The sequence below is a fragment of the Salmo salar genome, chromosome 01, assembly GCF_965601325.2.
Source record: "Salmo salar chromosome 01, fSalSal1, whole genome shotgun sequence".
Classification (NCBI taxonomy): Eukaryota; Metazoa; Chordata; class Actinopteri; order Salmoniformes; family Salmonidae; genus Salmo; species Salmo salar.
The window spans coordinates 146,161,362-146,188,377 of NC_138291.1; the positions used below are offsets into that span (position 1 = coordinate 146,161,362).

The 27,016-nt window shown below is 43.0% G+C and overlaps 1 protein-coding gene and 1 pseudogene across 3 annotated transcripts; one reads left to right on the top strand and one right to left on the bottom strand.

The window, feature by feature from the left end:
- Positions 1-51: 51 nt before the first annotated feature.
- Positions 52-12,289, top strand: LOC106564872 (sorting nexin-24). 2 transcript variants are annotated; one of them, XM_014131353.3, is made up of 7 exons: positions 53-244; positions 745-828; positions 8,481-8,585; positions 8,729-8,823; positions 8,947-8,976; positions 9,955-10,019; positions 10,195-12,289. In XM_014131353.3, the coding sequence occupies exons 1-7, from the start codon at positions 176-178 to the stop codon at positions 10,263-10,265; spliced, it is 519 nt and encodes a 172-aa protein (XP_013986828.1). In that variant the 5' UTR covers positions 53-175; the 3' UTR covers positions 10,266-12,289. The 2 variants fall into 2 exon arrangements, with proteins under 2 accessions (XP_013986836.1, XP_013986828.1); XM_014131361.3 differs by lacking the exon at positions 745-828 and having other exon boundaries at positions 52-244.
- Positions 12,290-12,925: 636 nt separating this feature from the next.
- LOC106564883 (vitamin K-dependent gamma-carboxylase-like) lies at positions 12,926-26,895 on the bottom strand (annotated as a pseudogene). Its single transcript, XR_014392011.1, has 15 exons — positions 26,479-26,895; positions 25,465-26,167; positions 25,183-25,348; positions 23,705-23,783; positions 23,454-23,561; positions 23,189-23,350; positions 22,542-22,835; positions 18,874-18,992; positions 18,817-18,830; positions 18,244-18,381; positions 17,979-18,148; positions 16,804-16,931; positions 16,485-16,630; positions 14,603-14,750; positions 12,926-13,064 (listed from the first exon to the last, which is right to left on the bottom strand). The product of XR_014392011.1 is annotated as a vitamin K-dependent gamma-carboxylase-like (transcript).
- Between the last annotated feature and the right edge of the window lie 121 nt (positions 26,896-27,016).

Sequence of the window (27,016 nt, forward strand, 5' to 3'; positions counted from 1 at the left end):
ACCCCTGTAGATGGGAGCAGTGTGACTTTTTGCCACTTCCACACTACAGAAACAACAAGAAGAAGAATCCATTCCAACACTAGCCGTAGCTAGCTACCAAAGCCTCCCTATGTGTCTGAAAGTTAATATATAACTCAGGATTTTATGCATTTAGGTTCGGGTTTGTTTTGCCAAAATGCATAACGTCAGGATTTCCATTCCATCGTTCCGCTCAGAGGACAATCCGATGGAGAAAGGGTACACGGTAAGATCTTGAATGTTTGCACCAGTAAGCCTCCGCAAAACAAAAATCATAGCTAACATTGCAAATTTGCAACAAATGGTTGAAAACAAACCAATAGCATATTTATTAACTTTGAGTATTGTTAGCGACTCTCAAGGCAAACTGTCAACCAATGCTGTCAACTAACGTTTATTTGACGTGACTAGACCGAGTGAGAGTAGAGAAGACCCGGTTGGCGCGATCCATTCCATTTCACAAATTTTACAGACAGTAAAAACGTTTTTGTCCATAACACTGACAGGATGTGAAACATCAATCAACTGCTTTAACACGTTCCCTGACCTCCCGGTTGTTTTCCTTGATAGCAAAGTCACTAAAGAGCAGTTTGGTGTAATTAATGTATTGTGTTGGAAAATGTTGTTTTTAAATGGCCATGACTGTCGATTGTGAATTGATTCAAGGCATATCTCTCTGTACGTTCACATTTCCTAACCATGATGGCTGTTTCTTTTCATCACCAGGTCTTTAAAATTGAGGTGCTAATGAATGGTAGACAGCATACAGTGGAGAAACGCTACAGTGAATTCCATAACCTGCATAAAATAGTGAGTTTGTGTACCACTGACTGACTTACACTATGACCAAAAGTATGTGGACACCAGCTTGTTGAACATCTCATTACAAAATCATGGGGGATTAATAGGGATTTGGTCTCCCCTTTGCTGCTATAACAGCCACCACTCTTCTGGGAAGGCTCTCCACTAGATGTTGGAACATTACTGCGGGGACTTGCTTCCATTCAGCCACAAGAGCATTAGTGAGGTTGGGCACTGATGTTGGGCGCAGTCGGCATTCCAATTTATTCCAAAGGTGTTCGATGGGGCTGAGGTCAGGGCTCTGTGCAGGCAAGTCAAGTTCTTCAACACCGATCTTGACAAACCATTTCTGTATGGACCTCGCTTTGTGCACAGGGGCATTGTCATGCTGAAACGGGAAAGGGTCTTCCCCAAACTGTTGCCACAATGTTGGAAGCACAGAATCGTCTAGAATGTAATTGTATGCTGTAGCGTTAAGATTTCCCTTCAATGGAACTAAGGGGCCTAGCCCGCCCCGAACCATGAAAAACAGCCCCAGATCATTAATCCTCCTCCACCAAACTTAAGTTGGCACTATGCATTGGGGCAGGTACCATTCTCCTGGCATCCGCCAAACCCAGATGGTGAAGCATGATTCATCATTCCAGAGAACGCTTTTCCACTGCAATGGTGGCGAGCTTTACAACACTCCAGCCGACGCTTGGCATTGCGCATGGCTGCTCGGCCATGGAAACCCATTTCATGACGCTCCCGATGAACAGTTCTTGTGCTGACGTTGCTTCCAGAGGCAGTTTGGAACTCGGTAGTGAGAGGACAGACGATTTTTACGCGCTTCAGCACTCGGTGGTCCCGTTCTGTGAGCTTGTGTGGCCTATCACTTCGTTGTTGCTCCTAGATGTTTCCACTTCACAATAACAACACACCATTCTAAGATGGCGCCGAAGAACATGGCTGACCTTTTACATTCTTCCAACCAATTGTGCTATTTGTAATATCTTTTGCGTAACTTTTTTTTCTTATTATTGTGTACACAATGTTACTGCTACTGTCTCTTATGACCTAAAAGAATTGCTGGACATCAGAAAGCGATTACTCACCGCGGACTGGAAGAAACTTTTTCCTTTAACGAGTCCGACGAGAAGGATATCCTGCTTTCACTGGAACCACGCCTTTTGCGTGAAGAAAAGACGCCGGAAAAGAGGACGCAGATCGGGCATCCTTCTGAGAATCCGGAGGCGAACGAGTAAACTCCCACTGCCTTCCATTCTTCTCGCTAACGTGCAATCATTGGAAAATAAAATTGATGACCTACAATTAAGATGATCCTACCAACAGGACATTTAAAAACTGTAACATATGTTTCACCGAGATGTGGCTGAATGAAGATACGGACAATATAGCGCTAGCAGGATTTTCCATGCACCGGCAGAACAGAGACGCTACCTCTGGTAAGACGAGGGGTGGGGGTGTGTGTCTTTTTGTCAATAACAGCTGGTGCGCGATGTCTAATATTAAAGAAGTCTCGAGGTACTGCTCACCTGAGGTAGGGTACCTTATGATAAGCTGTAGTTCTCATCTGTATTATTCATAGCCGTCTATTTACCACAAAACGAAGCTGGCACTAAGACCGCTCTCAACCAACTCTATAAGGCTGTAAGCAAAGAAGAAAATGCTCACCGAGAAGCGGTGCTCCTGGTGGCCGGGGACTTTAATGCAGTTTTACCAGCATGTCACATGTGCGACCAGGGGGGAAAGAAATCTAGATCACCTTTACTCCACACACAGAGATGCATACAAGGCTGTCCCCTGCCCTCCATTTGGCAAATATGACGATAATTCTATCCTCCTGATTCCTGCTTACAAGCAAAAACTAAAGCAGGACGTACCAGTGACTCGCTAAATACGGAAGTGGTCAGATGACGCAGATGCTACACTACAGGACTGTTTTGCTAGCACAGACTGGAATATGTTCCGGGATTCATCCAATGACATTGAGGAATACACCACCTCAGTCATCGGCTTCATCAATAAGAGCATCAACGACCACGTCCCCACAGTGACTGTATGTACATATCCCAACCAGAAGCCATGGATTACAGGCAACATCCGCATCAAGCTAAAGGCTAGAGCTGCCGTTTTCAAGGAGCGGGAGACTAATCCAGAAGCTTATAAGAAATCCCGTTATGCCCTCAGATGAACCATCAAACAAGCAAAGCGTCAATACAGGATTAAGATTGAATCCTACTACACCGGCTCAGACACTCGTCGGATGTGGCAGGGCTTAAACTATTACGGACTACAAAGGGAAATCCAGACGTGAGCTGCCCAGTGACGCGAGCCTACCAGACGAGATAAATGCCTGTTATGCTCTCTTCGAGGCAAGCAACACTGAAGCATGCACGAAAGCACCAGCTGTTCTGGATGACTGTGATTAAGCTCTCAGTAGCCGACGTGAACAAAACCTTTAAACAGGTCAATATTCACAAAGCCGCTGGGCCAGACGGATTACCAGGACGTGTACTCAAAGCATGCGCGGACCAAGTGTCTTCACTGACATTTTCAACCTCTGCCTGACCGAGTCTGTAATACCTACATGTTTCAAGCAGACCACCATAGTCCCTGTGCCCAAGGAAGCGAAGGTAACCTGCCTAAATGATTACCGCCCTGTGGCACTCACGTCAGTAGCCATGAAGTAATTTGAAAGGCTGGTCATGGCTCACATCAACAGCATCCTTCCGGACACCCTGGACCCACTCCAATTCGCATACCGCCCAACAGATCCACAGATGACACAATCTCAATCGCACTCCACACTGCCCTTTCTCACCTGGACAAAAGGAACACCTATGTGACAATGCTGTTCATTGACTACAGCTCAGCGTTCAACACCATAGTGCCCACGAAGCTCATCACTAAGCTAAGGACTCTGGGACTAAACACCTCCCTCTGCAACTGGATCCTGGACTTCCTGACGGGCCGCCCCCAGGGGGTAAGAGTAGGCAACAACACACTGGGGGCCCCTCAGGGGTGTGTACTTAGTCCCCTCCTGTATTCCCTGTTCACCCACGACTGCGTGGCCAAACACGACTCCAACACCATCATTAAGTTTGCTGATGACACAACAGTGGTAGGCCTGATCACTGACAACGATGAGACGGCCTATAGGGAGGAGGTCAGAGAACTGGAAGTGTGGTGCCAGGACAACAACCTCTCCCTCAATGTGAGCAAGACAAAGGAGCTGTTCGTGGACTACAGGAAAAGGAGGGCTGAACAGGCCCCCATTAACATCGACGGAGCTGTACTGGAGTGGGTTGAGAGTTTCAAGTTCCTTGGTGTCCACATCACCAACAAACTATCATGGTCCAAACACACCAAGACAGTCGTGAAGAGGGCACGACAAAACCTTTTCCCCCTCAGGAGACTGAAAAGATTTGGCATGGGCCCCCAGAACCTCAAAAGGTTCTACAGCTGCACCATCGAGAGCATCCTGACCGGTTGCATCACCACCTGCTCAGCATCTGAGCGTAAGGCACAACAGAGGGTAGTACGAACGGCCCAGTACATCACTGGGGCCAAGCTTCCTGCCATCCAGGACCTATATACACTGCGTGCACAATTATTAGGCAAGTGAGTATTCTGATCTTATCATTGTTTCTATTCACATTTTCAAACTCCAAACCATATAAACTTGAATGCTTATTGGATTTAATCATTTTCAGGTGATATGTATTTGTGTAATGAGGGAGGGTGTGGCGAAAGTGAATAACACCTTATATCAAGGTGTGCATAATTATTAGGCAGCCTCATTACCTCAGGTAAAATGGGCCAAAAAATAAATTTAACTGACACTGAAAAACCAAAAATATAAAATGCCTTTCAGACGGATGCGACACTCTTTAAATAGCTAAACTATTGAGGTGTGACCACCGGACATTCAAACGTTTTGTAGTGAATAGTCAACTGGGGCGCAAAAAACGCATGGGGAAGAAAAGGCGCAAATTAACTGCAAAAGACTTGAGAAGAATTAAACGTCAAACTACCAGGAACCCATTATCCTCCAGTGCCACCGTATTCCAGAACTGCAACCTACCTGGAGTGTTCAGAAGTACAAGGTGTCAAGTGCTCAGAGACATGGCCAAGGTCAAGAAGACTGAAACAAGACCACCACTGAATAAGATTCATAAGTTGAAGTGTCAAGATTGGGCAAAGAAATACCTGAAGACAGATTTTTCAAAGGTTTTATGGACAGATGAAATGAAAGTGACTCTTGATGGGCCCCTGGCTGGATCAGTAATGGACACAGGGCACCACTTTGAGTCAGGTGCCAGCAAGGTGAAGGAGGGGTACTGGTATGGGCTGCTATCATTGAGGATGAGGTAGTTGGACCTTTTTCGGGTTGAAGATGGACTGAAACTCAACTCCTAAACCTACTGCTAGTTTTTGGAAGATTCTTTCGTCAAACAGTGGTACAGGAAGAAGTCCTCAGCATTCTAGAAGGCCATGATCTTTATGCAGGACAATACTCCATCACATGCATCCAAGTACTCCACTGCTTGGCTAGCCAGCAAGGGCCTCAGACGCCTGAATAATGACCTGGCCCCCTTCCTCACCTGACGTAAATCCTATTGAGAACTTGTGGGCCCTTCTCAAATGTGAGATTTACAGTGATGGAAGACAATACACCTTTTTGAACAGCATTTGGGAGGCTGTGGTTGCTGCTTCAGTGAAAATTGATCGTGAACAGATCAAGAAACTGACAGACTCCATGGATGGAAGGCTCATGGCAGTTATTGAAAATAAGGGTGGCTATATTGGTCACTGAATATTTTTGAAAGGCCAAAAATGTTATATAATTGTCATTTTGTGTTACTTATCTGTTACACTTACTCTAAAAATTGAGAATAAACAATTGAGTTGAGAGAAATTATTTTTGTAATTTAGTTGCCTAATAATTGTGCACACTTATATACACTGCTCAAAAAAATAAAGGGAACACTTAAACAACACAATGTAACTCCAAGTCAATCACACTTCTGTGAAATCAAACTGTCCACTTAGGAAGCAACACTGATTGACAATAAATGTCACATGCTGTTGTGCAAATGGAATAGACAACAGGTGGAAATTATAGGCAATTAGCAAGACACCCCCAATAAAGGAGTGGTTCTGCAGGTGGGGACCACAGACCACTTCTCAGTTCCTATGCTTCCTGGCTGATGTTTTGGTCACTTTTGAATGCTGGCGGTGCTTTCACTCTAGTGGTAGCATGAGACGGAGTCTACAACCCACACAAGTGGCTCAGGTCGTGCAGCTCATCCAGGATGGCACATCAATGCGAGCTGTGGCAAGAAGGTTTGCTGTGTCTGTCAGCGTAGTGTCCAGAGCATGGAGGCGCTACCAGGAGACAGGATAGTACATCAGGAGACGTGGAGGAGGCCGTAGGAGGGCAACAACCCAGCAGCAGGACCGCTACCTCTGCCTTTGTGCAAGGAGGAGCAGGAGAAGCACTGCCAGAGCCCTGCAAAATGACCTCCAGCAGGCCACAAATGTGCATGTGTCTGCTCAAACGGTCAGAAACAGACTCCATGAGGGTGGTATGAAGGTCTGACGTCCACAGGTGGGGGTTGTGCTTACAGCCCAACACCGTGCAGGACGTTTGGCATTTGCCAGAGAACACCAAGATTGGCAAATTCACCACTGGCGCCCTGTGCTCTTCACAGATGAAAGCAGGTTCACACTGAGCACTGGAGACGCCGTGGAGAACGTTCTGCTGCCTGCAACATCCTCCAGCATGACCGGTTTGGTGGTGGGTCAGTCATGGTGTGGGGTGGCATTTCTTTGGGGGGCCACACAGCCCTCCATGTGCTCGCCAGAGGTAGCCTGACTGCCATTAGGTACTGAGATGAGCTCCTCAGACCCCTGTGAGACCATATGCTGGTGCGTTTGGCCCTGGGTTCCTCCTAATGCAAGACAATGCTTGACTTCATGTGGCTGGAGTGTGTCAGCAGTTCCTGCAGGAGGAAGGCATTGATGCTATGGACTGGCCCGCCCGTTCCCCAGACCTGAATCCAATTGAGCACATCTGGGGACATCATGTCTCGCTCCATCCACCAACGCCACGTTGCACCACAGACTGTCCAGGAGTTGGCGGATACTTTAGTCCAGGTCTGGGAGGAGATCCCTCAGGAGACCATCCGCCACCTCATCAGGAGCATGCCCAGGTGTTGTAGGGAGGTCATACAGGCACGTGGAGGCCACACACACTACTGAGACTCATTTTGACTTGTTTTAAGGACATTACATCAAAGTTGGATCAGCCTGTAGTGTGGTTTTCCATTTTAATTTTGAGTGTGACTCCAAATCCAGACCTCCATGGGTTGATAAATTGGATTTCCATTGATTATTTTTGTGATTTTTGTTGTCAGCACAGTCAACTATGTAAAGAAAAAAGTATTTAATAAGATTATTTCTTTCATTCAGATCTAGGATGTGTTGTTTAAGTGTTCCCTTTATTTTTTTGAGCAGTATATTTCCCTGAGAAAGACAACTCACTTTTCCTTTGTTAAACATTCAGGTTTGAGGTTCGATAACATTTTGGATTGACTGAGAGCATTGTGTTTGTTCAACAAAATGAATCCCAAGGAATACAATTTGCCTAATAATTGTGCACGCAGTGTAATAGGCGGTGTCAGAGGAAAGCCCATAAAATTGTCAGAGATTCCAGTCACACAAGTAATACTGTTTTCTCTGCTACCGCACGGCAAGCTGTACCGGAGCGCCAAGTCTAGGACCAAAAGGCTCCTCAACAGCGTCTACCCCCAAGCCATAAGACTGCTGAACAATTCATAAAATTGCCACCGGACACTTTACATTGACCCCACCCCCCTTTTGTACACTGCTGCTACTCGCTGTGTGTTTGTTACCTGTGCATAGTCACTTCGCCCCCACCTGCATGTACAGATTACCTCAACTAGCCTGTACCACTGACTCGGTACCGGTGCCCCCTGTATGTAGCCTCATTATTCTTATTGTGTTACTTTTTATTTTTGTCTACTTGGTAAATATTTTCTTCTTGAACTGCACTGTTGGTTAAGGGCTTGTAAGTAAGCATTTCACGGTAAAGTCTACACTTGTTGTATTCGGCGCATGTGATGAATAAAGTTTGATTTGACTTGGAGTTGACCGGGGCAGCTCTAGCGGGGCAGAAATGTGACAAACTGACTTGTTGGAAAGGTGGCATCCTATGACTGTGCCACGTTGAAAGTCACTGAACTCTTCAGTAAGGCCATTCTACTGCCAATGTTTGTCTATGGAGATTGCATGTTGGTGTGCTCGATTTTATACACCTGTCAGCAACAGGTGTGGCTAAAATTGCCAAATCCATTAATTTGAAGGGGTGTCCACATACTTTTATGTATATTCCTGGTGCAAGAACAGAGCCCACAATACTTTCAGAACATATACTGAGTCATCATTGTGAATAATGTTATACGGCTGGAACTAGGTTAGTGGGGTGATAATTAGTGGAATAGCCTTAGTCTATGGGTGAAGGATATGAAAATCATAATAGCTGGAATTAGGCTTGAGCTAGGCTTTGAATTTTTCCTCTACCCTAATCCATGCCCTGTAACCATGCTCAATTTGAAATGTGCTTATTTCAGCTGAAGAAGAGCATAAAGCTGCCTGAGATCCCCTCTAAGCATGTACGTAACTGGGTTCCCAAAGTTCTGGAGCAGAGAAGACATGGTCTGGAACTCTACCTACAGGTAATGGAAAACACCTACAGGTTTACACTGACTATTTCCTCTAACCCATATTTTGTATCAATACAGCTCATTAAAATGGTACAATTAGATTTTTTTTCCCCAAATTCCATTTGCTTTTGTTTCTTGTGTCCATTATTTAACAGACTATAATTATGGAGAATGAAGTTCTCCCAAAGATATTCCTGGATTTCCTCAACATCCGCCACTTTCCCTCGCTGCCAAAAACAGAAAGTTGTGGGTGAGTTTTTATACAGTGTGCCCTATATAGAACATCTCTCCTCTCCGCAAGAATAGAGTTCCTGCCTTTATGTAAAAATCCCCAAACTGATTCTGAATCTTGAATGTTTTTCTTTCATTAAAGGTCATTTGAAATGGAATCTGAAGAGTCAAGGTTTGTTAAGTGATTTTGAAAGATTAATCCATTTTGAATGTTATATTGTATTTGTTCCTATCAATTCCCTGTGTCATTTAATGTGTATCTGTGTTATTGGCGTTCAAACAGGCAGAAATCCGGTATTACGTAGCACCGTAATAGTTGCTCTCACTACACTGGAAGTTAATAGGAATACGACTTTTAGATTGCGAAAACCTATCATACATTGTCAAATTTCAATACTGGCTGATGTCATAACTCGGGAAGATGTCTTCTCTCAAATGAGCCATTGACCATATTTTAGTGATATTCCTACCTCGAGATATTTGTAATTTAATGGAGGGTCTAGCACATTTTTCCTATTTGTCGGCTTCTTTAGTCCAGGGTGCATTGTATGGTGCAGTTGCCAGAGATATTATAGAAAGGCAATAGGAATGTAGGTTGAACATGGTGAGATTGTATACTCCTAAATTGGTAGTGCAGTTTGTTTATGCGATTTTACAGCTAACTATCTCCGTTACATGCTGATATTGTCTTTGGTAATATTGTGTGTAGCTACTTTTTCTAGCTAGCTAGCCCATAGAGAGAGCATTGCATTGCGGATTTTGTAATCGACTTGAGCTGCAACGTATTTCAACAGCGATTTTTATTTTTTTTATATTATTTTTTTTAAATAATAAATGTTCATTTTTAAATTATTATTTAAAAAAATTCCCCATGCTTCTACCAACCTTGTTATAACGCCAAAATGAAACATATTTGTTCTCAAATATTCTTCTCACATATTAGTGTTATTTAACACTGTAAATTAAAATAATTTGTGGTTTTGGGTGGATTTTACCTTTGTATAGTTTGAGTTTATAGTAGTTTGTGATGTAGGTTAATTCCAAAGTATAATGTCAAAATGGCTAACTATTCAGCATAATTTTGTCAGAGGTCTGGCATTCAGGCTTGTGATTCTTAACCCCCTTATCCTTCTCCCTGGTCTCTCTGTAGTAAACTGACCCATCAGCCAACCATGATCTACCAGCGAGACCCCTACCTGCTCCCATCCACCCACGGTAACACATCTTTACACATCTTCACATGCCCATGAATAGACAATCAATATCGTTGCAATATTAAAGTGAGATCTCTTTGCGTAATATTTAATTAGGTAAATACATTAGCTAATCATTTGAAGGGGAAACATAATATTGTATAGAACAAATCAGTTTGACTTTTTTCTCCTCGTAGATACATTTTCAAATGTTGTCATAGAAGGAGTGATACATGGAATATTTTACCCAGACCTTCAACCAAGGTAGAGTTACTGTATGCCAGTTTGGAGGACTTACTAACTCTTGACGACAAAGGGATGATTCAGAAATGTACAACTTGTAAGCGTCTCAATTTTGTGAACATTATTCTAATAGTTGTGTGTGTGTGGATATATATATACCATTTTTATCTATTCATAGTCATTTTGTAGTTTGTTTCCCAGCATTAATGGATATGTTTATGAGAGATGCCTTATCTGAAGTATTGTTACTCAAAGATGAACACTACTGTATCATGATCATGGTTGCAAAGGGAGGGTATATTACTGAACATTTTAAAAGTTACCAGTAAACTACCAGAATTTGGTAATTTTCAAGGATTTTATTTAATCTACTACAAGACATCTAGTGGCCCATTTGAGTACATCAGATTATCACAGGTGTCTAATCTCTGGCCTTCTGTGTGGCCTTATCACATGTAAAATAAATAATCAAATAAGATCACTTTAAAATAAATTATGACAATGCTGTCAAGGATTATCCTAAATGTTAACCATCAATTTAGTGAACAACATTGGTGTTTAATATTAAATATGCTTTTTTCCCCCCATTAACTAGGCTATTTTCTCTTGAACCATTGGTCTATCCACTAGAAACTCATGGACACAGACACATAAAATGAATACTATACTGACACTCAAAGTTTATTAGGTACACTACCCCGTTAATGAAAATGGAGCTAAGGCATATGCATATAGACTCAGCCTTATGGACCGGCAGGCTGTATGCATATAGACTCAGCCTTATGGACCGACAGGCTGTATGCATATAGACTCAGCCTTATGGACCGGCAGGCTGTATGCATATAGACTCAGCCTTATGGACCGGCAGGCTGTATGCATATAGACTCAGCCTTATGGACCGGCAGGCTGTATGCATATAGACTCAGCCTTATGGACCGGCAGGCTGTATGCATATAGACTCAGCCTTATGGACCGGCAGGCTGTATGCATATAGACTCAGCCTTATGGACCGGCAGGCTGTATGCATATAGACTCAGCCTTATGGACCGGCAGGCTGTATGCATATAGACTCAGCCTTATGGACCGGCAGGCTGTATGCATATAGACTCAGCCTTATGGACCGGCAGGCTGTATGCATCTACTAATGGTATTTCCCTAAAATGAAGGTGAGACCTCACGGTTTTACACTGTGATATGTTGATGAAATAACCTAAATAGGTCAAACGGTTAACTCTATATTAGCTATGAATTAATGAAGGGCAACCGATCAAGTGCGTCAAACGGGTGGTTAAAAAGCTGAAATAGAAAAAGGGAAGCTGAACTTGTCTGTGTAATAAGATGTATTTTGTTTGTCTGCCTTATCTTAGAGTGTGTCTCTATTGTAAAGAAGAACAATGTGGTTCATTGTTGCTCTTTTTGAACGTGGGACTGCTGCTGTAAACCTACAACAAAGGGCCATTTTAAAATGCCAGAGTTTTGATCCAACTTAGCGACTGAAGCTCTCCAGATCTAAACTCTTAGCGGTGCTGTAATAATACACAGTTGATACTTTTTTGTAGAGTTTAGTTGGTCTAACATTACTTTGCACTTGTCATTCGTTAGACAATTATGGATGGTTAATACTATAGATACTCTAAAATATGAGGATGGTCTGGGCATTCTATTGACTAGAATTCTCTGCCATCCTTTATTTCTATCCAATGTGTTCTCTGAATTGAGACCAGGTGGACACTAGCGCACTTAGTGAAAAAATTGTTAAATGAAAGGTAAACTTGGGTTAGTTTAAGTCATGTATAGAACTGTCCACTTCAACTGAGAGAAAATCATGCCCAGTGTTAACAAATCCAATGTTTTTTTTTTTTTTTATGTATCTTCCTTGTGTGTGTGTGTATAAAGCATATGTATGTCCTGTACAGTATGTATCTTGTGCCATGACACCCTACCATTAATGACACTGTGGAGTTGTACTGTAGCACTTTAGGCAGAGCACAGTAATCTGTAAAATATCATGATTAAGACAGACTGCAATAAAGCATGACATTTCAATAACGGTTTCTCTTTTTTTCTCAAATAATGAGTGAAACTTCCTGGCATTTGTGTGGACTACATATTCATAAATCTTTTACATTTCCCCCGTTTAAGGTTTACCCAAAATCTGAAGCATGCATGAGTGTTAAAGTTCAAAACACTGAGAATGCAAATTTTGTATCACGTTATTAGAAAAGTACCAGCTGCATTTTGGAGACAATGTTTGACTTGTTACCATAGGTTTTATAATGCGCAATGTCATTTGTCTCATAGTAAAGCTAGCATATGAAGTTCAGCTCCACCACTACTGGACAACTTTATTTGTATTGCTTTTAATTAATTTCTTGTTAACACATTTTATTCTAGCTAGCTATGTGTAGGTAGCTATCAAGTAAACACAATTATTACCCTCAATCAAATGACAAAGTTAGGCATAGCAAAGAGAGACCTTTTGTGAAGGTGCATGTTTAATTTTGCATAAGTTAAATCCAACAATCTTGGAATGTATTTTTTTGTAAAACAGGAGGATCAGTCATAACAAACTTGCCCCTGCACAATTCCAAACATATTTTCAAATACAATGCAGGCTTTTACAAAAATCCTTTGACAGTCTAGCATCTTCTCACTGTCATTAAATTAATTTACTAATACATTTTCTCACACAAACAATACTCCTAGAGCTGATCGTGGCAGACATCGTCCTGGTTGGCCTCTGTCTCTGGTTACTTCCCTGGTCAGCTGCTCCAGAGGGAGGCCCACCACCAGGTTACACATGGCTATGGCTGTCATCAGAAACCTACAACACAGAGCGCATGGTACCCTCAAAGATATGTGCCTTATATGACATGTACTCCTTCCTAAAATGCTAATGTCTACATTAAGGAGAATTCAGCACCATCTGAACATTAACCTTGACGGGATCGGTGTCTCCCCCATTTTGAACAGATGTGCGTTTGGATCAGTCTAAAACTTTGCACATGCACTGCTGCTATCTAGTGGCCAAAATCTAAATTGCACATGGGCTGGAATAATACATTATGGCCTTTCTCTTGCATTTCAAAGATGGCGCAACAACAAAAAAACATCTTTTACCAGATCTAAAGTGCTATATTCTCCTACATAAATTTCACATTTCCACAAACTTCAAAGTGTGTCCTTTCAAATGGTATCAATAATATGCATATCCTTGCTTCAAGTCCTGAGTTACAGGCAGTTAGATTTGGGTATGTCATTTTAGGTGAAATTTGAGAAAAGGGTCAGATCCTTGAGGTATTAACATGGTCAAAAGCAGCCACACACAAGCCTAAGATCACAATGCCAAGTGTCAGCTGGATTGGTGTAAAGCTCACAACCATTGGTCTCTGGAGTGATGAATCACGCTTCACCATCTGGCAGTCCGATGGACAAATCTGGGTTTGGCGGATGCCAGGAGAACGCTTCCTGTCCGAATGTATAGTGCCAACTGTAAAGTTTGGTGAAAGAGGAATAATGGTCTGGGGCTGTTTTTCATGGTTCGGGCTAGGCCCCTTAGTTCCAGTGAAGGGAAATCTTAATGCTACAGCATACAATGACATTCTGTGCTTCCAACTTTGTGGCAACAGTTTGGGGAAATCCCTTTCCTGTTTCAGCATGACAATGCCCCCGTGCACAAAGTGAGGTCCATACAGAAATGGGGTAGAAGAACTTGCCTGTACTGCACAGAGCCCTGACCTCAACCCTATCGAATACCTTTGGGATGAATTGGAACGCCGACTGAGCCAGACCTAATTGCCCAACCTCACTAATGCTCTTGTGGCTGAATGGAAGTCCCTGCAGAAATGTTCCAACATCTAGTGGAAAGCCTTCCCAGAAGTGTGGAGGCTGTTGTAAAAGCAGCAAAGGGGGGGATCAACTCCATATTAATGCCCATGATTTTGGAATGAGATGTTAAACGAGCAGTTGTCCACATACTTTTGGTCATGTAGTGTATGTGAAAATGGCACATTTCTATGTTTTGTAGTAAAATAGATAAGATAAGTGACAACCAATTTGTAGACAATTGGTTAAAATCATGATGCATACCGATGATGTCATTGGAAACGCTTATATTTACCTTTTTTACTACAAAACATAGAAACGCGCCAAGCTGGTGCAGGATACCAGTGGAAAGTGGAGGAATCGCATGGGTTTAAGTGAAGACAGGATAATGACTATAATCCTAATGGGGAAATTGTTTGCGGACAAGGACATTGAGACAAATACAGACATAAGTATGAGTTTTGCCATGGGTTTTGGTAGTTGCATGAAAACAAAACACTCACGTTCGCCGCAACATGTACTTTTTCCACAGTAAACCGGTTCAGCCTTTCGAACATGTTGGCTTCCCTGTGCTTCTTCACTTCCTTAATTCGTCGCTGTCGGCATAGAAACAGCCGGACGACGGGATCCATCACATTGACCTCTGACCCGTCATCATTGTCTCCAGTGATGAGTGGCTGGAGCTCTGGAGGCAGGGACAAGACAATGTGTTAGCTTAGCACAGTGTTTCCCAACCCTGGTCCCAGTACCCCCAACAGTACACATTTTATTATAACACTGGACAAGCACACCTGATTCAACTTGTCAACTAATCATCAAGCCCTCAATGAGTTGAATGACGTGTGTTTGTACAGGGCTACAATGAACATTTGTACTGGAGGACCAGGGTTTGGAAACACTGGCTTAGCACTTCCTTTATGTTGCGTGCTAGTTCCTATTGTGTGTACAGTGCATACGGAAAGTATTTAGACCCCTTGACATTTTGTTACGTTGCAGCCTTATTCTAAAATGTATTATAGTTTTTTCCCTTATCAATCTACACACCACAAAGCAAAAACAGGTTTGTATAAAAAAAAAATTGTATAATTATGTTATTTACATAAGTATTCAGACCCTTTACTCAGTACTTTGTTGAAGCACCTTTGGCAGCGACTACAGCCTTGATTCTTCTTGGGTATGACGGTTCAAACTTAGCACACCTGTATTTGGGGAGTTTCTCCCATTAGTCTCTGCAGATCCTCTCAAGCTCTGTCAGGTTGGATGGGGAGCGTTGCTGCACAGCTATTTTCAGCTCTCTCCAGAGATGTTTGATCGGGTTCAAATCTGGGCTCTGGCTGGGCCACTCAAGGACATTCAGAGACTTGTCCCGAAGCCACTCCTGCGCTGTCTTGGCTGTGTGCTTAGGATCGTTGTCCAGTTGGAAGGTGAATCTTCACCCCAGTCTGAGGTCCTGAGTGCTCTGGAGCAGGTTTTCACCAAGGATCTCTCTGTACTTTACTCTGTTCATCTTTCCCTTGATCCTGACTAGTCTCCCAGTCCCTGCCGCTGATAAACATCCCCACAGCGTGATGCTGCCACCACCATGCTTCACTGTAGAGATGGTGCCAGGTTTCCTCCAGACGGGACGCTTGGCATTCAGGCCAAATAGTTAAATCTTGTTTATCATGGTCTGGGAGTCCTTTAGGTGCCTTTTGTCAAACTCCAAGCGGGCTGTCATGTGCCTTTTACTGCAGAGTGGCTTCCATCTGGCCACTTTACCATAAAGGCCTGATTAGTGAAGTGCTGCAGAGATGGTTGTCCTTCTGGAAGTTTCTCCCATCTCCACAGAGGATCTCTGGAGCTTTATCAGAGTGATCATCGGGTTCTTGGTCACCTCCCTGACCAAGGCCCTTCTCCCCCGATTGCCCAGTTTGGCCAGGCGGTCAGCTCTAGGAAGAGTCTTGGTAGTTCCAAACTTATTTTATTTAAGAATGATGGAGGCCACTGTATTCTTGGGGACCTTCAATGCTGCAGAAATGTTTTGCTACCCTTCCCCAGATCTGTGCCTCGACACATTCCTGTCTCGGAATTCCTTCGACCTCATGGCTAAATTCAAAATCAATTGAATTGACCACAGGTCGACTCCAAGTTGTAGAAACATCTCAAGGATGATCAATGGAAACAGGATGCACCTGAGCTCAATTTCAAGTCTCATAGTAAAGGGTCTGAATACTTATGTAAATAAGGTATGTTTTTTATTTTTAATAAAGGGGCAAAAATGTCACACAAAACAGTTTTGCTTTGTCATTGTGGGGTAGCGTGTATATTATTAAGGAACATTTATATAATCAATTTCAGAATAAGGCTGTAACGTACAAAATGTGGAAAAAGCGAAGGGGTCTGAGTACTTTCTGAATGCGCTGTATATTTAAGCCCTGACCTGTTCCGTTGCGGACCCGCTCATGCAGTTCAAACAGCTTAGTGAAGTTCCTCTGTAGCGCTGCTTCTGTGGTGTTGACGTAGATGACCATGTAGCACGACGGCTCCTCAGACACTGTACACCTTATGGTAGGCCCCAGCAGGAAGCTGCTCACACACACATACAATGAGTACTCCTAGCTACATCATGGCAACTGGAATGTGAAACATATGTTTAGCAGTAAGTTCCACACCATTATAATGACTACAGTACAGCTGTCATCCATTGAAGGGTGTTATTACAGGCTGGCTGAAGCAGGTAGGGTGACGAAGGAGTATACCTGCTCCTGCTCTCCAGGTTGGAGAGTGTAGTTCTTCTCATCCACTATCTCAACATTCAGCAAGCCCTGCAGCACCTGCACACTGGTGTTGCCCAGGTCCTCACTGACATAGTTATCTAGGTGGAGACCTAGAGGAAAGACGAACCAACACATGCATGATTAGGATTGAAATGTACTTTGGGTGAGGAATCAGTAATCACCATGTTGGCCCTTTCCTATTCTTTCTATACACCAAGTCACTCGGCTCCGTCATATCCTCACATGGTCTCTCCTATCATTACTATGAGGATGACACAACTACTTTTCTCCTTCTCCCCCCTTCTGACACCCAGGTGGCGACACCCATATCTGCATGCCTGCCAGATATCTCAGCTTGGATGTCGGCCCACCACCTCAAGCTCAACAAGACGGAGCTGCCCTTCCACCCAGGGAAGGCCTGCCCACTCAAAGACCTCTCCATCACGATTGACAACTCCACAGTGTCAGCCTCCAAGTGTGCAAAGAACCTTGGTGTGACCCTGGACAACACCCTGTCGTTCTCTGCAAACATTAAAGCAGTGACTCGCTCCTGCAGGCTCCCAGCTTGTGCCATCAAACCCCTGAAACTTATCCAGAACGCTGCAGCCCTCCTGGTTTTCAACCTTCCCAGGTTCTCCCATGTCACCCCGCTCCTCCGCACACTCCACTGGCTTCCAGGCGAAGCTTGCATCCACTACAAGACCATGGTGCTTGCTTACAGAGCAGCAAGAGGAAATGCCACTCCCTATCTTCAGGCTATGCTCAAACCCTACACCCCCAACCCTACACCACCTCTGGTCTCTTGGACCTCCCATTCCTACAGGAGGGCAGCTCCCGCTCAGCCCAGTCCAAACTCTTCCCTGTCCTGGCACCTCAATGGTGGAACCAGCTTCCCCGTGAAGCTATGACAGCCGAGTCCCTGCCGATCTTCTGAAAGCACCTCAAACCCTACCTCTTCAAAGAGTATCTTAAATAATCCCCCTCCTTCCTCACCTTGAGTAAAAGTCTATTTACTATGCCTGTGATGTAGTTGACCCACCTAGCTATCTTAAAATGATTGCACTAACTGTAAGTCGCTCTGGATAAGAGTCTGCTAAATTACCCAAATATAATTACTCTCAATGGAAAACAATGAGGGAGAGGGGGAGACCCCGAACCTGGGAAGTCTGCGATGAAGACGATCTCTGTCTGGTTGTCCAAAGAGTCCTCGATCTCCTGAAACTTGGTCCTCCAGGGAGAGAGGTCCACCAGCAGAGGTGTGAGCCATGGATTTGGGCCGAATGGTGACCAGTCTGCCTTCACAATGTTCACATGGGGGTCAAAGATCCTAATGGAAGGGAAAAGAGAATTCAAGACCAAACTGCGAAGAACATTTCTATCCATGTGGAGGATGTGAAAGATCACAAAAAGGCCATGTAGTACCGTTGTTGGAAGCGTTCATTGATGGACACCCAGATGTCAAAGTAGATCTCTGGGTCAGAGATGTTGTAGTGAGGCAGGTGGCGCCTCAGGCAGGTGGCACACTGCTTCAGCATGTCCCCATGGTCCTTCCACCGCCGACTGAGTGAACACCTACAGGAGCACCACAGAGCTTTTCAGAACATGTAAATACGCACACACAAAACATGAACACCACATGAATGGGGTATACATAAGACATTCACAAAACCTTCATGAGTATTGCAGTACAAGGTACTCAGATCCGCCTTCTCCCAGATATTGTCACAGAAAAGTTCATAATTAAATAAGATTTACGCAATCAATAATTTCTACAAAGGTGTGTTGAAGTGAATGAATGAACATTATGGGCGACCTCCATTCCCAATGTGTTCTTATCTCTGGAGGTCCTACTGTATGTAGGGCTGATTACTTTCTGTATGTAGTTCACTTAAAAATCAGACCCAGAGTGCCATCATTGTTCAGATGGGATGTTGAATGGTTAATGAATCGACTTGAGCTTATACTCCTCAGTGTCACAATCCCCATGTTTTCCACTTTTGCTTTCTAACCTTTCTTATGACTCTATATTGGTGTTATGGTTCAGTGGCTTACCCCAGGGTTGAGGTATCCAACCTCTCCTGTTTTTCTGTCTTGACATGCTGGTAGGAGCAATAGTGAACCATCACATCCCAGGAGTACCCATACAGGCCATTGGTCCAGTTGTTATAGCCCTAGGTCAAAAAGCAATAATTATACACATTTGTGCACAGAATTTTTGAGAAATAAGCATTTTGTGCATATGGAAAATGTAATAGAGCTTTTATTTCAGCTCTTGAAACATGGGACTAACACTTTACATGTTGTGTTTATATATATATTTTTGACATCCCTGTTAGCGAGCATTTCTCAAGGTATGTCACACCTGTCTGGTGGATGGATTATCAAGAAGCTGATTAAACAGCATGATCATTATACAGGTGCACCTTGTGCTGGAGACAAAAGGCCACTCTAAAATGTGCAGTTTTGTCACACAACACAATGCCACAGAAGTCTGAAGTTTTGAGGGAGTTTGCAATTGGCATGCTGACTACAGGAAAGTCCACCACAGCTGTTGCCAGAGATTTTAATGTTCATCATAATGTCGTTTTAGAGAATTTGTCAGTACGTCCGACAGCAGACCATGTGTAACCATGCCAGCCCAAGACCTCCTCATCCGGCTTCTTTCACCTGCGGGATCATCTGAGACCAGATACCAGGACAGCTGATGACACTGAGAAGTATTTGTCTCTTTCTTTCTGTCTGTCTTTTTGTGGGGAAGAACTCATTCTGATTGGTTGAGACCTGGCTCCCAAATGGGTGAGCCTATGCCCTACCAGGCCCACCCATGGCTGCGCCCTGCCCACTCAAGTCAAATCCATAGATTACGGCCTAATTTATTATTTCAATTGGCTGACTTTCTTATATGAACTGTAACTCAGGAAAATCGTTGAACTTGTTGCATGTTGTGTTTATATTTTTGTTCAGTATATATCACACTGAACATACCAAACATTAGGAACACCTTCCTAATATTTAGTTGCACTCCCCCACACTTTTGCCCTCAGAACAGCCTCAATTCATTGGGGCATGGAATCTACAAGGTGTCGAAAGCATTCCACAGAGATGCTGGCGCATGTTGACTCCAATTCTTCCCACATTTGTGTCAAGTTGGCTGGATGTCCATTCAGCCAACATTCTTCCTACACACAGGAAACTGTTGAGCATGAAAAACCCAGCAGTGGTGCAGTTCTTGACACAAACTGGTATGCTTGGCACCTAATACCATACCCAGTTCAAAGGCACTTCAATTCTATGTCATGGCCATTCACCCTTTGAATGGCAGACGTAAAAAAATATATATGATTTTTGTGCATCTGTCTCCTCCCTTTCACCTCCAGTGATTGAAGTGGATTTAACAAGTGACATCAATAGGGGATCATGGATTCACCTGGTCAGTCTGTCTTGGAAAGAGCAGGTGTTCTTAATTTGTTGTACACTCAATGTACACACACAGTGCCTTTGGAAAGTATTCAGACCCCTTGACTTTTTTCCACATTTTGTTACAATAGTCTTATTCTAAAATGTTTTTTTTTTTTTTTTATCCTCATCAATCTACACACAATACCCCATAATGACAAACCACAAACTTTGTTTGTTGCTAAAAACTGAAATATCACATTTACATACGTAGTCAGACCCTTTACTCAGTACTTTGTTGAAGCACCTTTGGCAGAGATTACAGCCTTGAGTCTTCTTGGGTATGACACTACAAGCTTGGCACACCTGTATTTGGGGAGTTTCTCCCATTCTTCTCTGCAGATCCTCTCAAGCTCTGTCAGGTTGGATGGGGAGCATTGCTGCACAACTATTTTCAGGTCACTAAGTTGACTGTGCCTTTAAACAGCTTGGAAAATTCCAGAAAATTATGTCATGGCTTTAGAAGCTTCTGATAGGCTAATTGACATAATTTGAGTCAATTGGAGGTGTACCTGTGGATGTATTTCAAGGCCTAACATCAAACTCAGTGCCTCTCTGCTTGACATCATGGGAAAATCAAAAGAAATCAGCCAAGACCTGAGAGTTTTTGTAGACCTCCACACGTCTGATTCATCCTTGGGAGCAATTTCCAAACGCCTGAAGGTACCACGTTCATCTGTAGAAACAATAGTACGCAAGTATAAACACCATGGGACCACGCAGCCGTCATACCGCTCAGGAAGGAGACGCCTTCTGTCTCCTAGAGATGAATGTACTTTGGTGCGAAAAGTGCAAATCAATCCCAGAACAACAGCAAAGGACCTTGTGAAGATGCTGGAGGAAACGGGTACAAAAGTATCTATATCCACAGTAAAACACGTCTTATATCGACATAACCTGAAAGGCCGCTCAGCAAGGAAGAAGCCACTGCTCCAAAACCGCAACAAAAAAGCCAGACTATGGTTTGCAACTGCACATGGGGACAAAGATCGTACTTTTTGGAAAATGTCCTCTGGTCTGATGAAACAAAAATATAACTGTTTGGCCATAATGACCATCGTTATATTTGGAGGAAAAGGAGGAGGCTTGCAAGTTGAAGAATACCATCCCAACTGTGAAGCACGGAGGTGGCAGCATCATGTTGTGGGGGTGCTTTGCTGAGAGAGGGACTGGTGCACTTCACAAAATAGATGGCGTCATGAGGAAGGAAAATTGAGATGTTGCTTCAATATATCCACAAGACATCAGTCAGGAAGTTAAGGCTTGGTCGCAAATGGGTCTCCAAATGGACAATGACCCCAAGCACACTTCCAAAAGATGTGGCAAAATGGCTTAAGGACAACAAAGTCAAGGTACTGAGTGGCCATCACAAAGCCCTGACCTCAAACCTATAGAAAATGTGTGGGCAGAACTGAAAAAGCAAGGAGGCCTACAAAACTGACTCCGTTACACCAGCTGTCAGGAGGAATGGGCCAAAATTCACCCAACTTAATGTGGGAAGCTTGTGGAAGTCTACCCAAAACGTTTGACCCAAGTATAAATTGTTTAAGGCAATGCTACCAAGAACTAATTAAGTGCATGTAAACTTCTGACCCACTGGCACTGTGATGAAATAAATAAAAGCTGAAAAATCATTCCTTCTACCATTATTCTGACATTTCACATTCTTAAAATAAAGTGGTGATCCTAACACCTAAAACAGGGCATTTTTACTAGGATTAAATGTCAGGAATTGTGAAAAACTGACTTTAAATGTATTTGGCGAAGGTGTATGTAAACTTCTGACTTCAACTGTATATAAGGAATATCAAAAGAGACCGTATAAGATCCCTTTCTACTACCCCTGAACAAGGCAGTTAACCAACTGTTCCTAGGCCGTCATTGAAAATAAGAATTTGTTCTTAACTGACTTGCCTAGTTAAATAAAGGTAAAATAAAAAACAGAACTGCACTCCAGATCAGGACAGCAGGATGTATGGACCAGTTTTACTTCTACAAAGCCTCCTTCCACACCCCTCTGCAACTCCCATCGTTCTGCTGACTCAACACAGTCTACACTACTGTTTGGTGCTGACGTATAGCAGTGTTGACACTGATTGAGAAATGATTCTGGTAACCCGTAGAGTTGGGAAATAACTTTAGCTGACAGCGGTACACTCAGTGACTCCCAACTGTGACATTCAAATCAGGGCTTTTTCTTAATTCAATACATGGAAAGGACTACAAGTTTATCACAAACTCATCCTCCATTTCTACAGTAGTACCTGTGTGATGAAGTGAGAGTAAGGCAGGAAGAACTGTTCAGCCATGTAAAGAATGGTGAACAGAGTTGCCAGCTTGTGTTTAAACCGTGTTTTGGAGGCCTTGGGCGCAGAGTGGATCCTGTAGAGGTGTTTTAGGTCTCTGGGTAAACACAGGAGATGCTGGGCTGTGGGGGAGGAGACGTGAGCGGCAGCACTGGCCTGAGGAACTCTGGGAAGCGACTAAAGAAGTTCCTGGGCCAGTCGGGGTAGCAGAAGAGAGGACTCGTGGCCAGCATGGTGTAGACAAGCATACCAGGAGATAAAATAAAGGACAATGTGATCAATAGGGGATTATAGATGAACTTAAATAGTGGATCATTATAGAAAAGATAGCTTTGAAAATGCTTTATGGGTCACAGGAGACTGCTTGCATTATGTTGCCCTCAAGGATAGGCCGTCATTGTAAATAACAATTTGTTCTTAACTGACTTGCCTAGTAAAATAAAGTTTATATAAATAAAAAAAGATAAGTGATAAGGAAATACTTATCAATGCAATCGTTTAATGACGATGCTTAGTAATTACAAGCAGCCCTCATGGATTTTGAATTATAATATTTGATCATTCGTTACGATAACTAAATACAATTAATCAATGGGTTCTCACCGATGCTGAGGAGTTGGGAATTCATACAGGGAAAGTAACTGACAAAGAAAATGCCAAAAGGGCGTGTAGCGTCGAAAAACAGCAGATAGCCGGCAGACAGATCCAGACAAAGACCACCTCCATGGACAACCAGTAGACTCACCATTTCAGTAGGCAGAATCATCCTGTGGGACAGACACACAGGATAAAACGCATACAACATTGTGAGATTGGGGCAGTTTGATAATCCATGCAAAACATGACAGAGCAGGGCCCTGTTTAACTAACCTGAAAGGGTCAAAAAGCCAATGGTGTGCCAAGTATGACATGGAATATCCCCCCCACCCAGTCTGCATCCAATTTCTTGATTCCAACAATGAAGTATACTATGAAAATCTGCCAAGGACAAATATCAAGATATTCATATTATAGGAGCATCCTAAAGGTTTATCACACACATGTAATTAGGCAGATACGCTTAATAGAGTAGTAATGAAGACAAGTTTCCTTGGATTCAATATAATGCATTTGGCACAGACCTGAAACCTCAGAAGAGTATAGTTCCAATGTGGCACTTGGGCATTCTATTTCTAAGGATTAAGTAATCCATCTATTGATCTGAAAATAATAATATACAGTACCAGTCAAAGGTTTGGACACACCTACTCATTCAAGGGCTTTTCTTTATTTTTAATATTTTCTACATTGTAGAATAATAGTGAAGATATCAAAACTATGAAATAACACATGGAAAAAGGTGGCTACTTCTTCAAAGTAGCCACCCTTTGCCTTGATGACAGCTTTGCACTCTCTTGGCATTCTCTCAACAAACTTCATGAGGTAGTCACCTGAAATGCATTTCAATTAACAGGCGTGCCTTGTTAAAAGTTAATTAATGTGTTTAAGCCAATCAGTTGTTGTGACAAGGTAGGGATGGTATACAGACGATAGCTCTATTTGGTAAAAGACCAAGTCCATATTATGGCAAGAACAACTCAAATAAGCAAAGAGAAACGACAGTCCATCATTACTTTAAGTCATGATGGTCAGTCAATCCGGAAAATGTCGCCAAAACCATCAAGTGTTACCAGCCTCAGAAATTGCAGCCCAAATAAATGCTTCACAGAGTTCAAGTAACAGACACGTCTCAACATCAACTGTTCAGAGGAGACTGTGTGAATCAGGTCGAATTGCTGCAAAGAAACCACTACTAAAGGACACCAATATGAAGAAGAGACTTGCTTGGGCCAAGAAACACAGGAGCAATGAACATTATTCAAAATTTGAGATTTTTGGTTCCAACCGCTGTGTCTTTGTTAGACGCAGAGTAGGTGAACAGGTGATCTCCACATGTGTGGTTCCCACCGTGAAGCATGGAGAAGGAGGTGTGATGGGGTGGGGGTGCTTTGCTGGTGACACCGTCTGTGATTTATTTAGAATTCAAGGCACACTTAACCAGCATGGCTACCACAGCATTTTGCAGCGATACGCCATCCCATTTGGTGCTGCATCAGATGACCTGGCCTCCAATCACCTGACCTCAACTGAAATTAGATGGTTTGGGATGAGTTAGACCGCAGAGTGAAGGAAAAGCAGCCAACAAGTGCTCAGCATATGTGGGAACTCCTTCAAGACTGTTGGAAAAGCATTCCTCATTAAGCTGGTTGAGAGAATGCAAAGTGTACAAAGCTGTCATCAAGGCAAAGGGTGGCTTCTTTGAAGAATCTAAAATATATTTTTGTTTAACACTTTTTGGTTACTACATAATTCCATGTGTTATTTCATAGTTTTGATATCTTCACTATTATTCTACAATGTAGAAAATAATAAAGACAAAGAAAAACCCTTGAATTAGTAGGTGTGTCCAAACTTTTGACTGGTACTATAAGTGCATAAGTGTGCATACAATGACACACACACACAGAAAGATACTGAAAAAAAAGAATGTCAATCAACCAAATATATTATACCTAACAACTCTTTAGTACAATGGTTTCATAAGAGATTAACTACTCACCAATATCTGTTGGCGTCCATGAATGTCAGCTGGAAGCCAATGAGGCCGTAGAGGTAAGAGTGGTTGTTCCATGCTGTTTTGTCCAGGAAGAAGATGTACCAGTAGGTGGATATGAACATGAGACAGGAGAGGCGGTAGAAACAGCCCAGCATGATTCCCACAGCACCTATAAAGAAGACACAAACATGGAAATTGAACATTGATGCTCTCATTAAAACACACACACACAAAGGGGACAGCATACAGTTGCTGTTCTAATCACTGAATCAGAACTTGACCTACCAAAGAGCATTACCACATAGACCAGGTACATATAATCAAGAGGCAGCGGCTGCAGGAAGTTGAAGAGATGGATGCGGCACACGGGAGCCCCATCCAGGTGGCTATGGCCTCGCTCCTGTGTGATGTCTATTGTCATTATCATGCCTGCAGGACAGAGACAGAAGATTATAATAATATCTTTCATTTAGCAGACGGTTTTCTCAAAAGCGACTTAGTCATGCTTGCATGCATTTTACATATGGGTGAGCCTGGGAATCGAACCCACTTATCTGGTGTTATAAGTGCTATGCTATACCAATGCCAGACACAAGACTACACTCACCTGACCACCAGCTGATGATTTGACTAGCATATGACACTCAACTTCTTATTCAATTTATTACATCCTCAGGCACAAATTAAAATGACAGATCCTGCAGCCATTTTGACTCAGGATAACTAAGCTTAGTGAAAATGACTGACAGGTCACCAAACACGAAGTGGAAGATGCCCAGAGAAGCAGGGTTAGTCGGGTGGTTTAGGAGATACACCTGGTGATGCCAGGAGGACAGGTCCTCCTTCTCAAACCCAAACAGATGCTTCATCCTGCTCTCACTTTCCACTACCCTCTCTGCTGTTGGTGCCATCTCCTTGTCCATGGTCCCTTCATCACTACTCCCAGAAGAGTCCCCCTGTTCTGAAGACTACTCAATGAAAGGAGTACCTAAGCGAGAAGGGGAAAGATGTATACCAATTCACACTTCAGAAGAGAAACATCTTTACCCTACTGTTCACAAGAATGCAATAGGTATGTGTTGTGTACTGTATGTAAATGCCACAATGCACTATAAACCATAAGACCCAATTAATAGTTTTTCCTGATTATAAACTCATTGCGTATGTTGCACGTATAAGAAGGATGTAATGCAACTCACTCACCGTAATTAACGTATTACTCAAACTAAATCTCACCTTGCTATAAACAGTGTAACAATTTACTGAAAGCAGAGCTGCAAAGCAACAATTGTTACATACCTGCAGCAGCATTGTCGCACGAACCTGCCTCCATACTTAACTCGGTTACGCAACCACAAAAAACACTAGATATATGGACAGGGAGGTCAACCTAGCAGAAGAAGGCACCTCCTTTTCCCGGGGAGTTATTCAACACAAGTAAACAGTTGGGTACGTGTCAGCCCGTGTTTAAAGGAAGGCTGTATGGAAAGTCGACCGGGAACCTGAAACCGTGCTCAGCGTCTATTGGTTTTTTTTTTCTTCACGAAACACATCTACTACTGCTAGTGGGGACCTGGAAATGATATGACCACGGCGGTTGGGATGAGAATGGTCTTTGGAGATGGTTAATAAAACACATCTAAATTACCTCCTGAAATAACATTGCATTGTTTCTGGGAGTGGTCATTGGTCACCTACACATTTTTTAAATATATAAATCTGGTTGAACAATCATCCAATATAAACATATTCCCACACTAGCTAGCACCAGGTAGCCTGTCCAAATCTGCATATCACCTACAGTACAGTAGATGGCAACAATGCGCAGAAGCGCGTG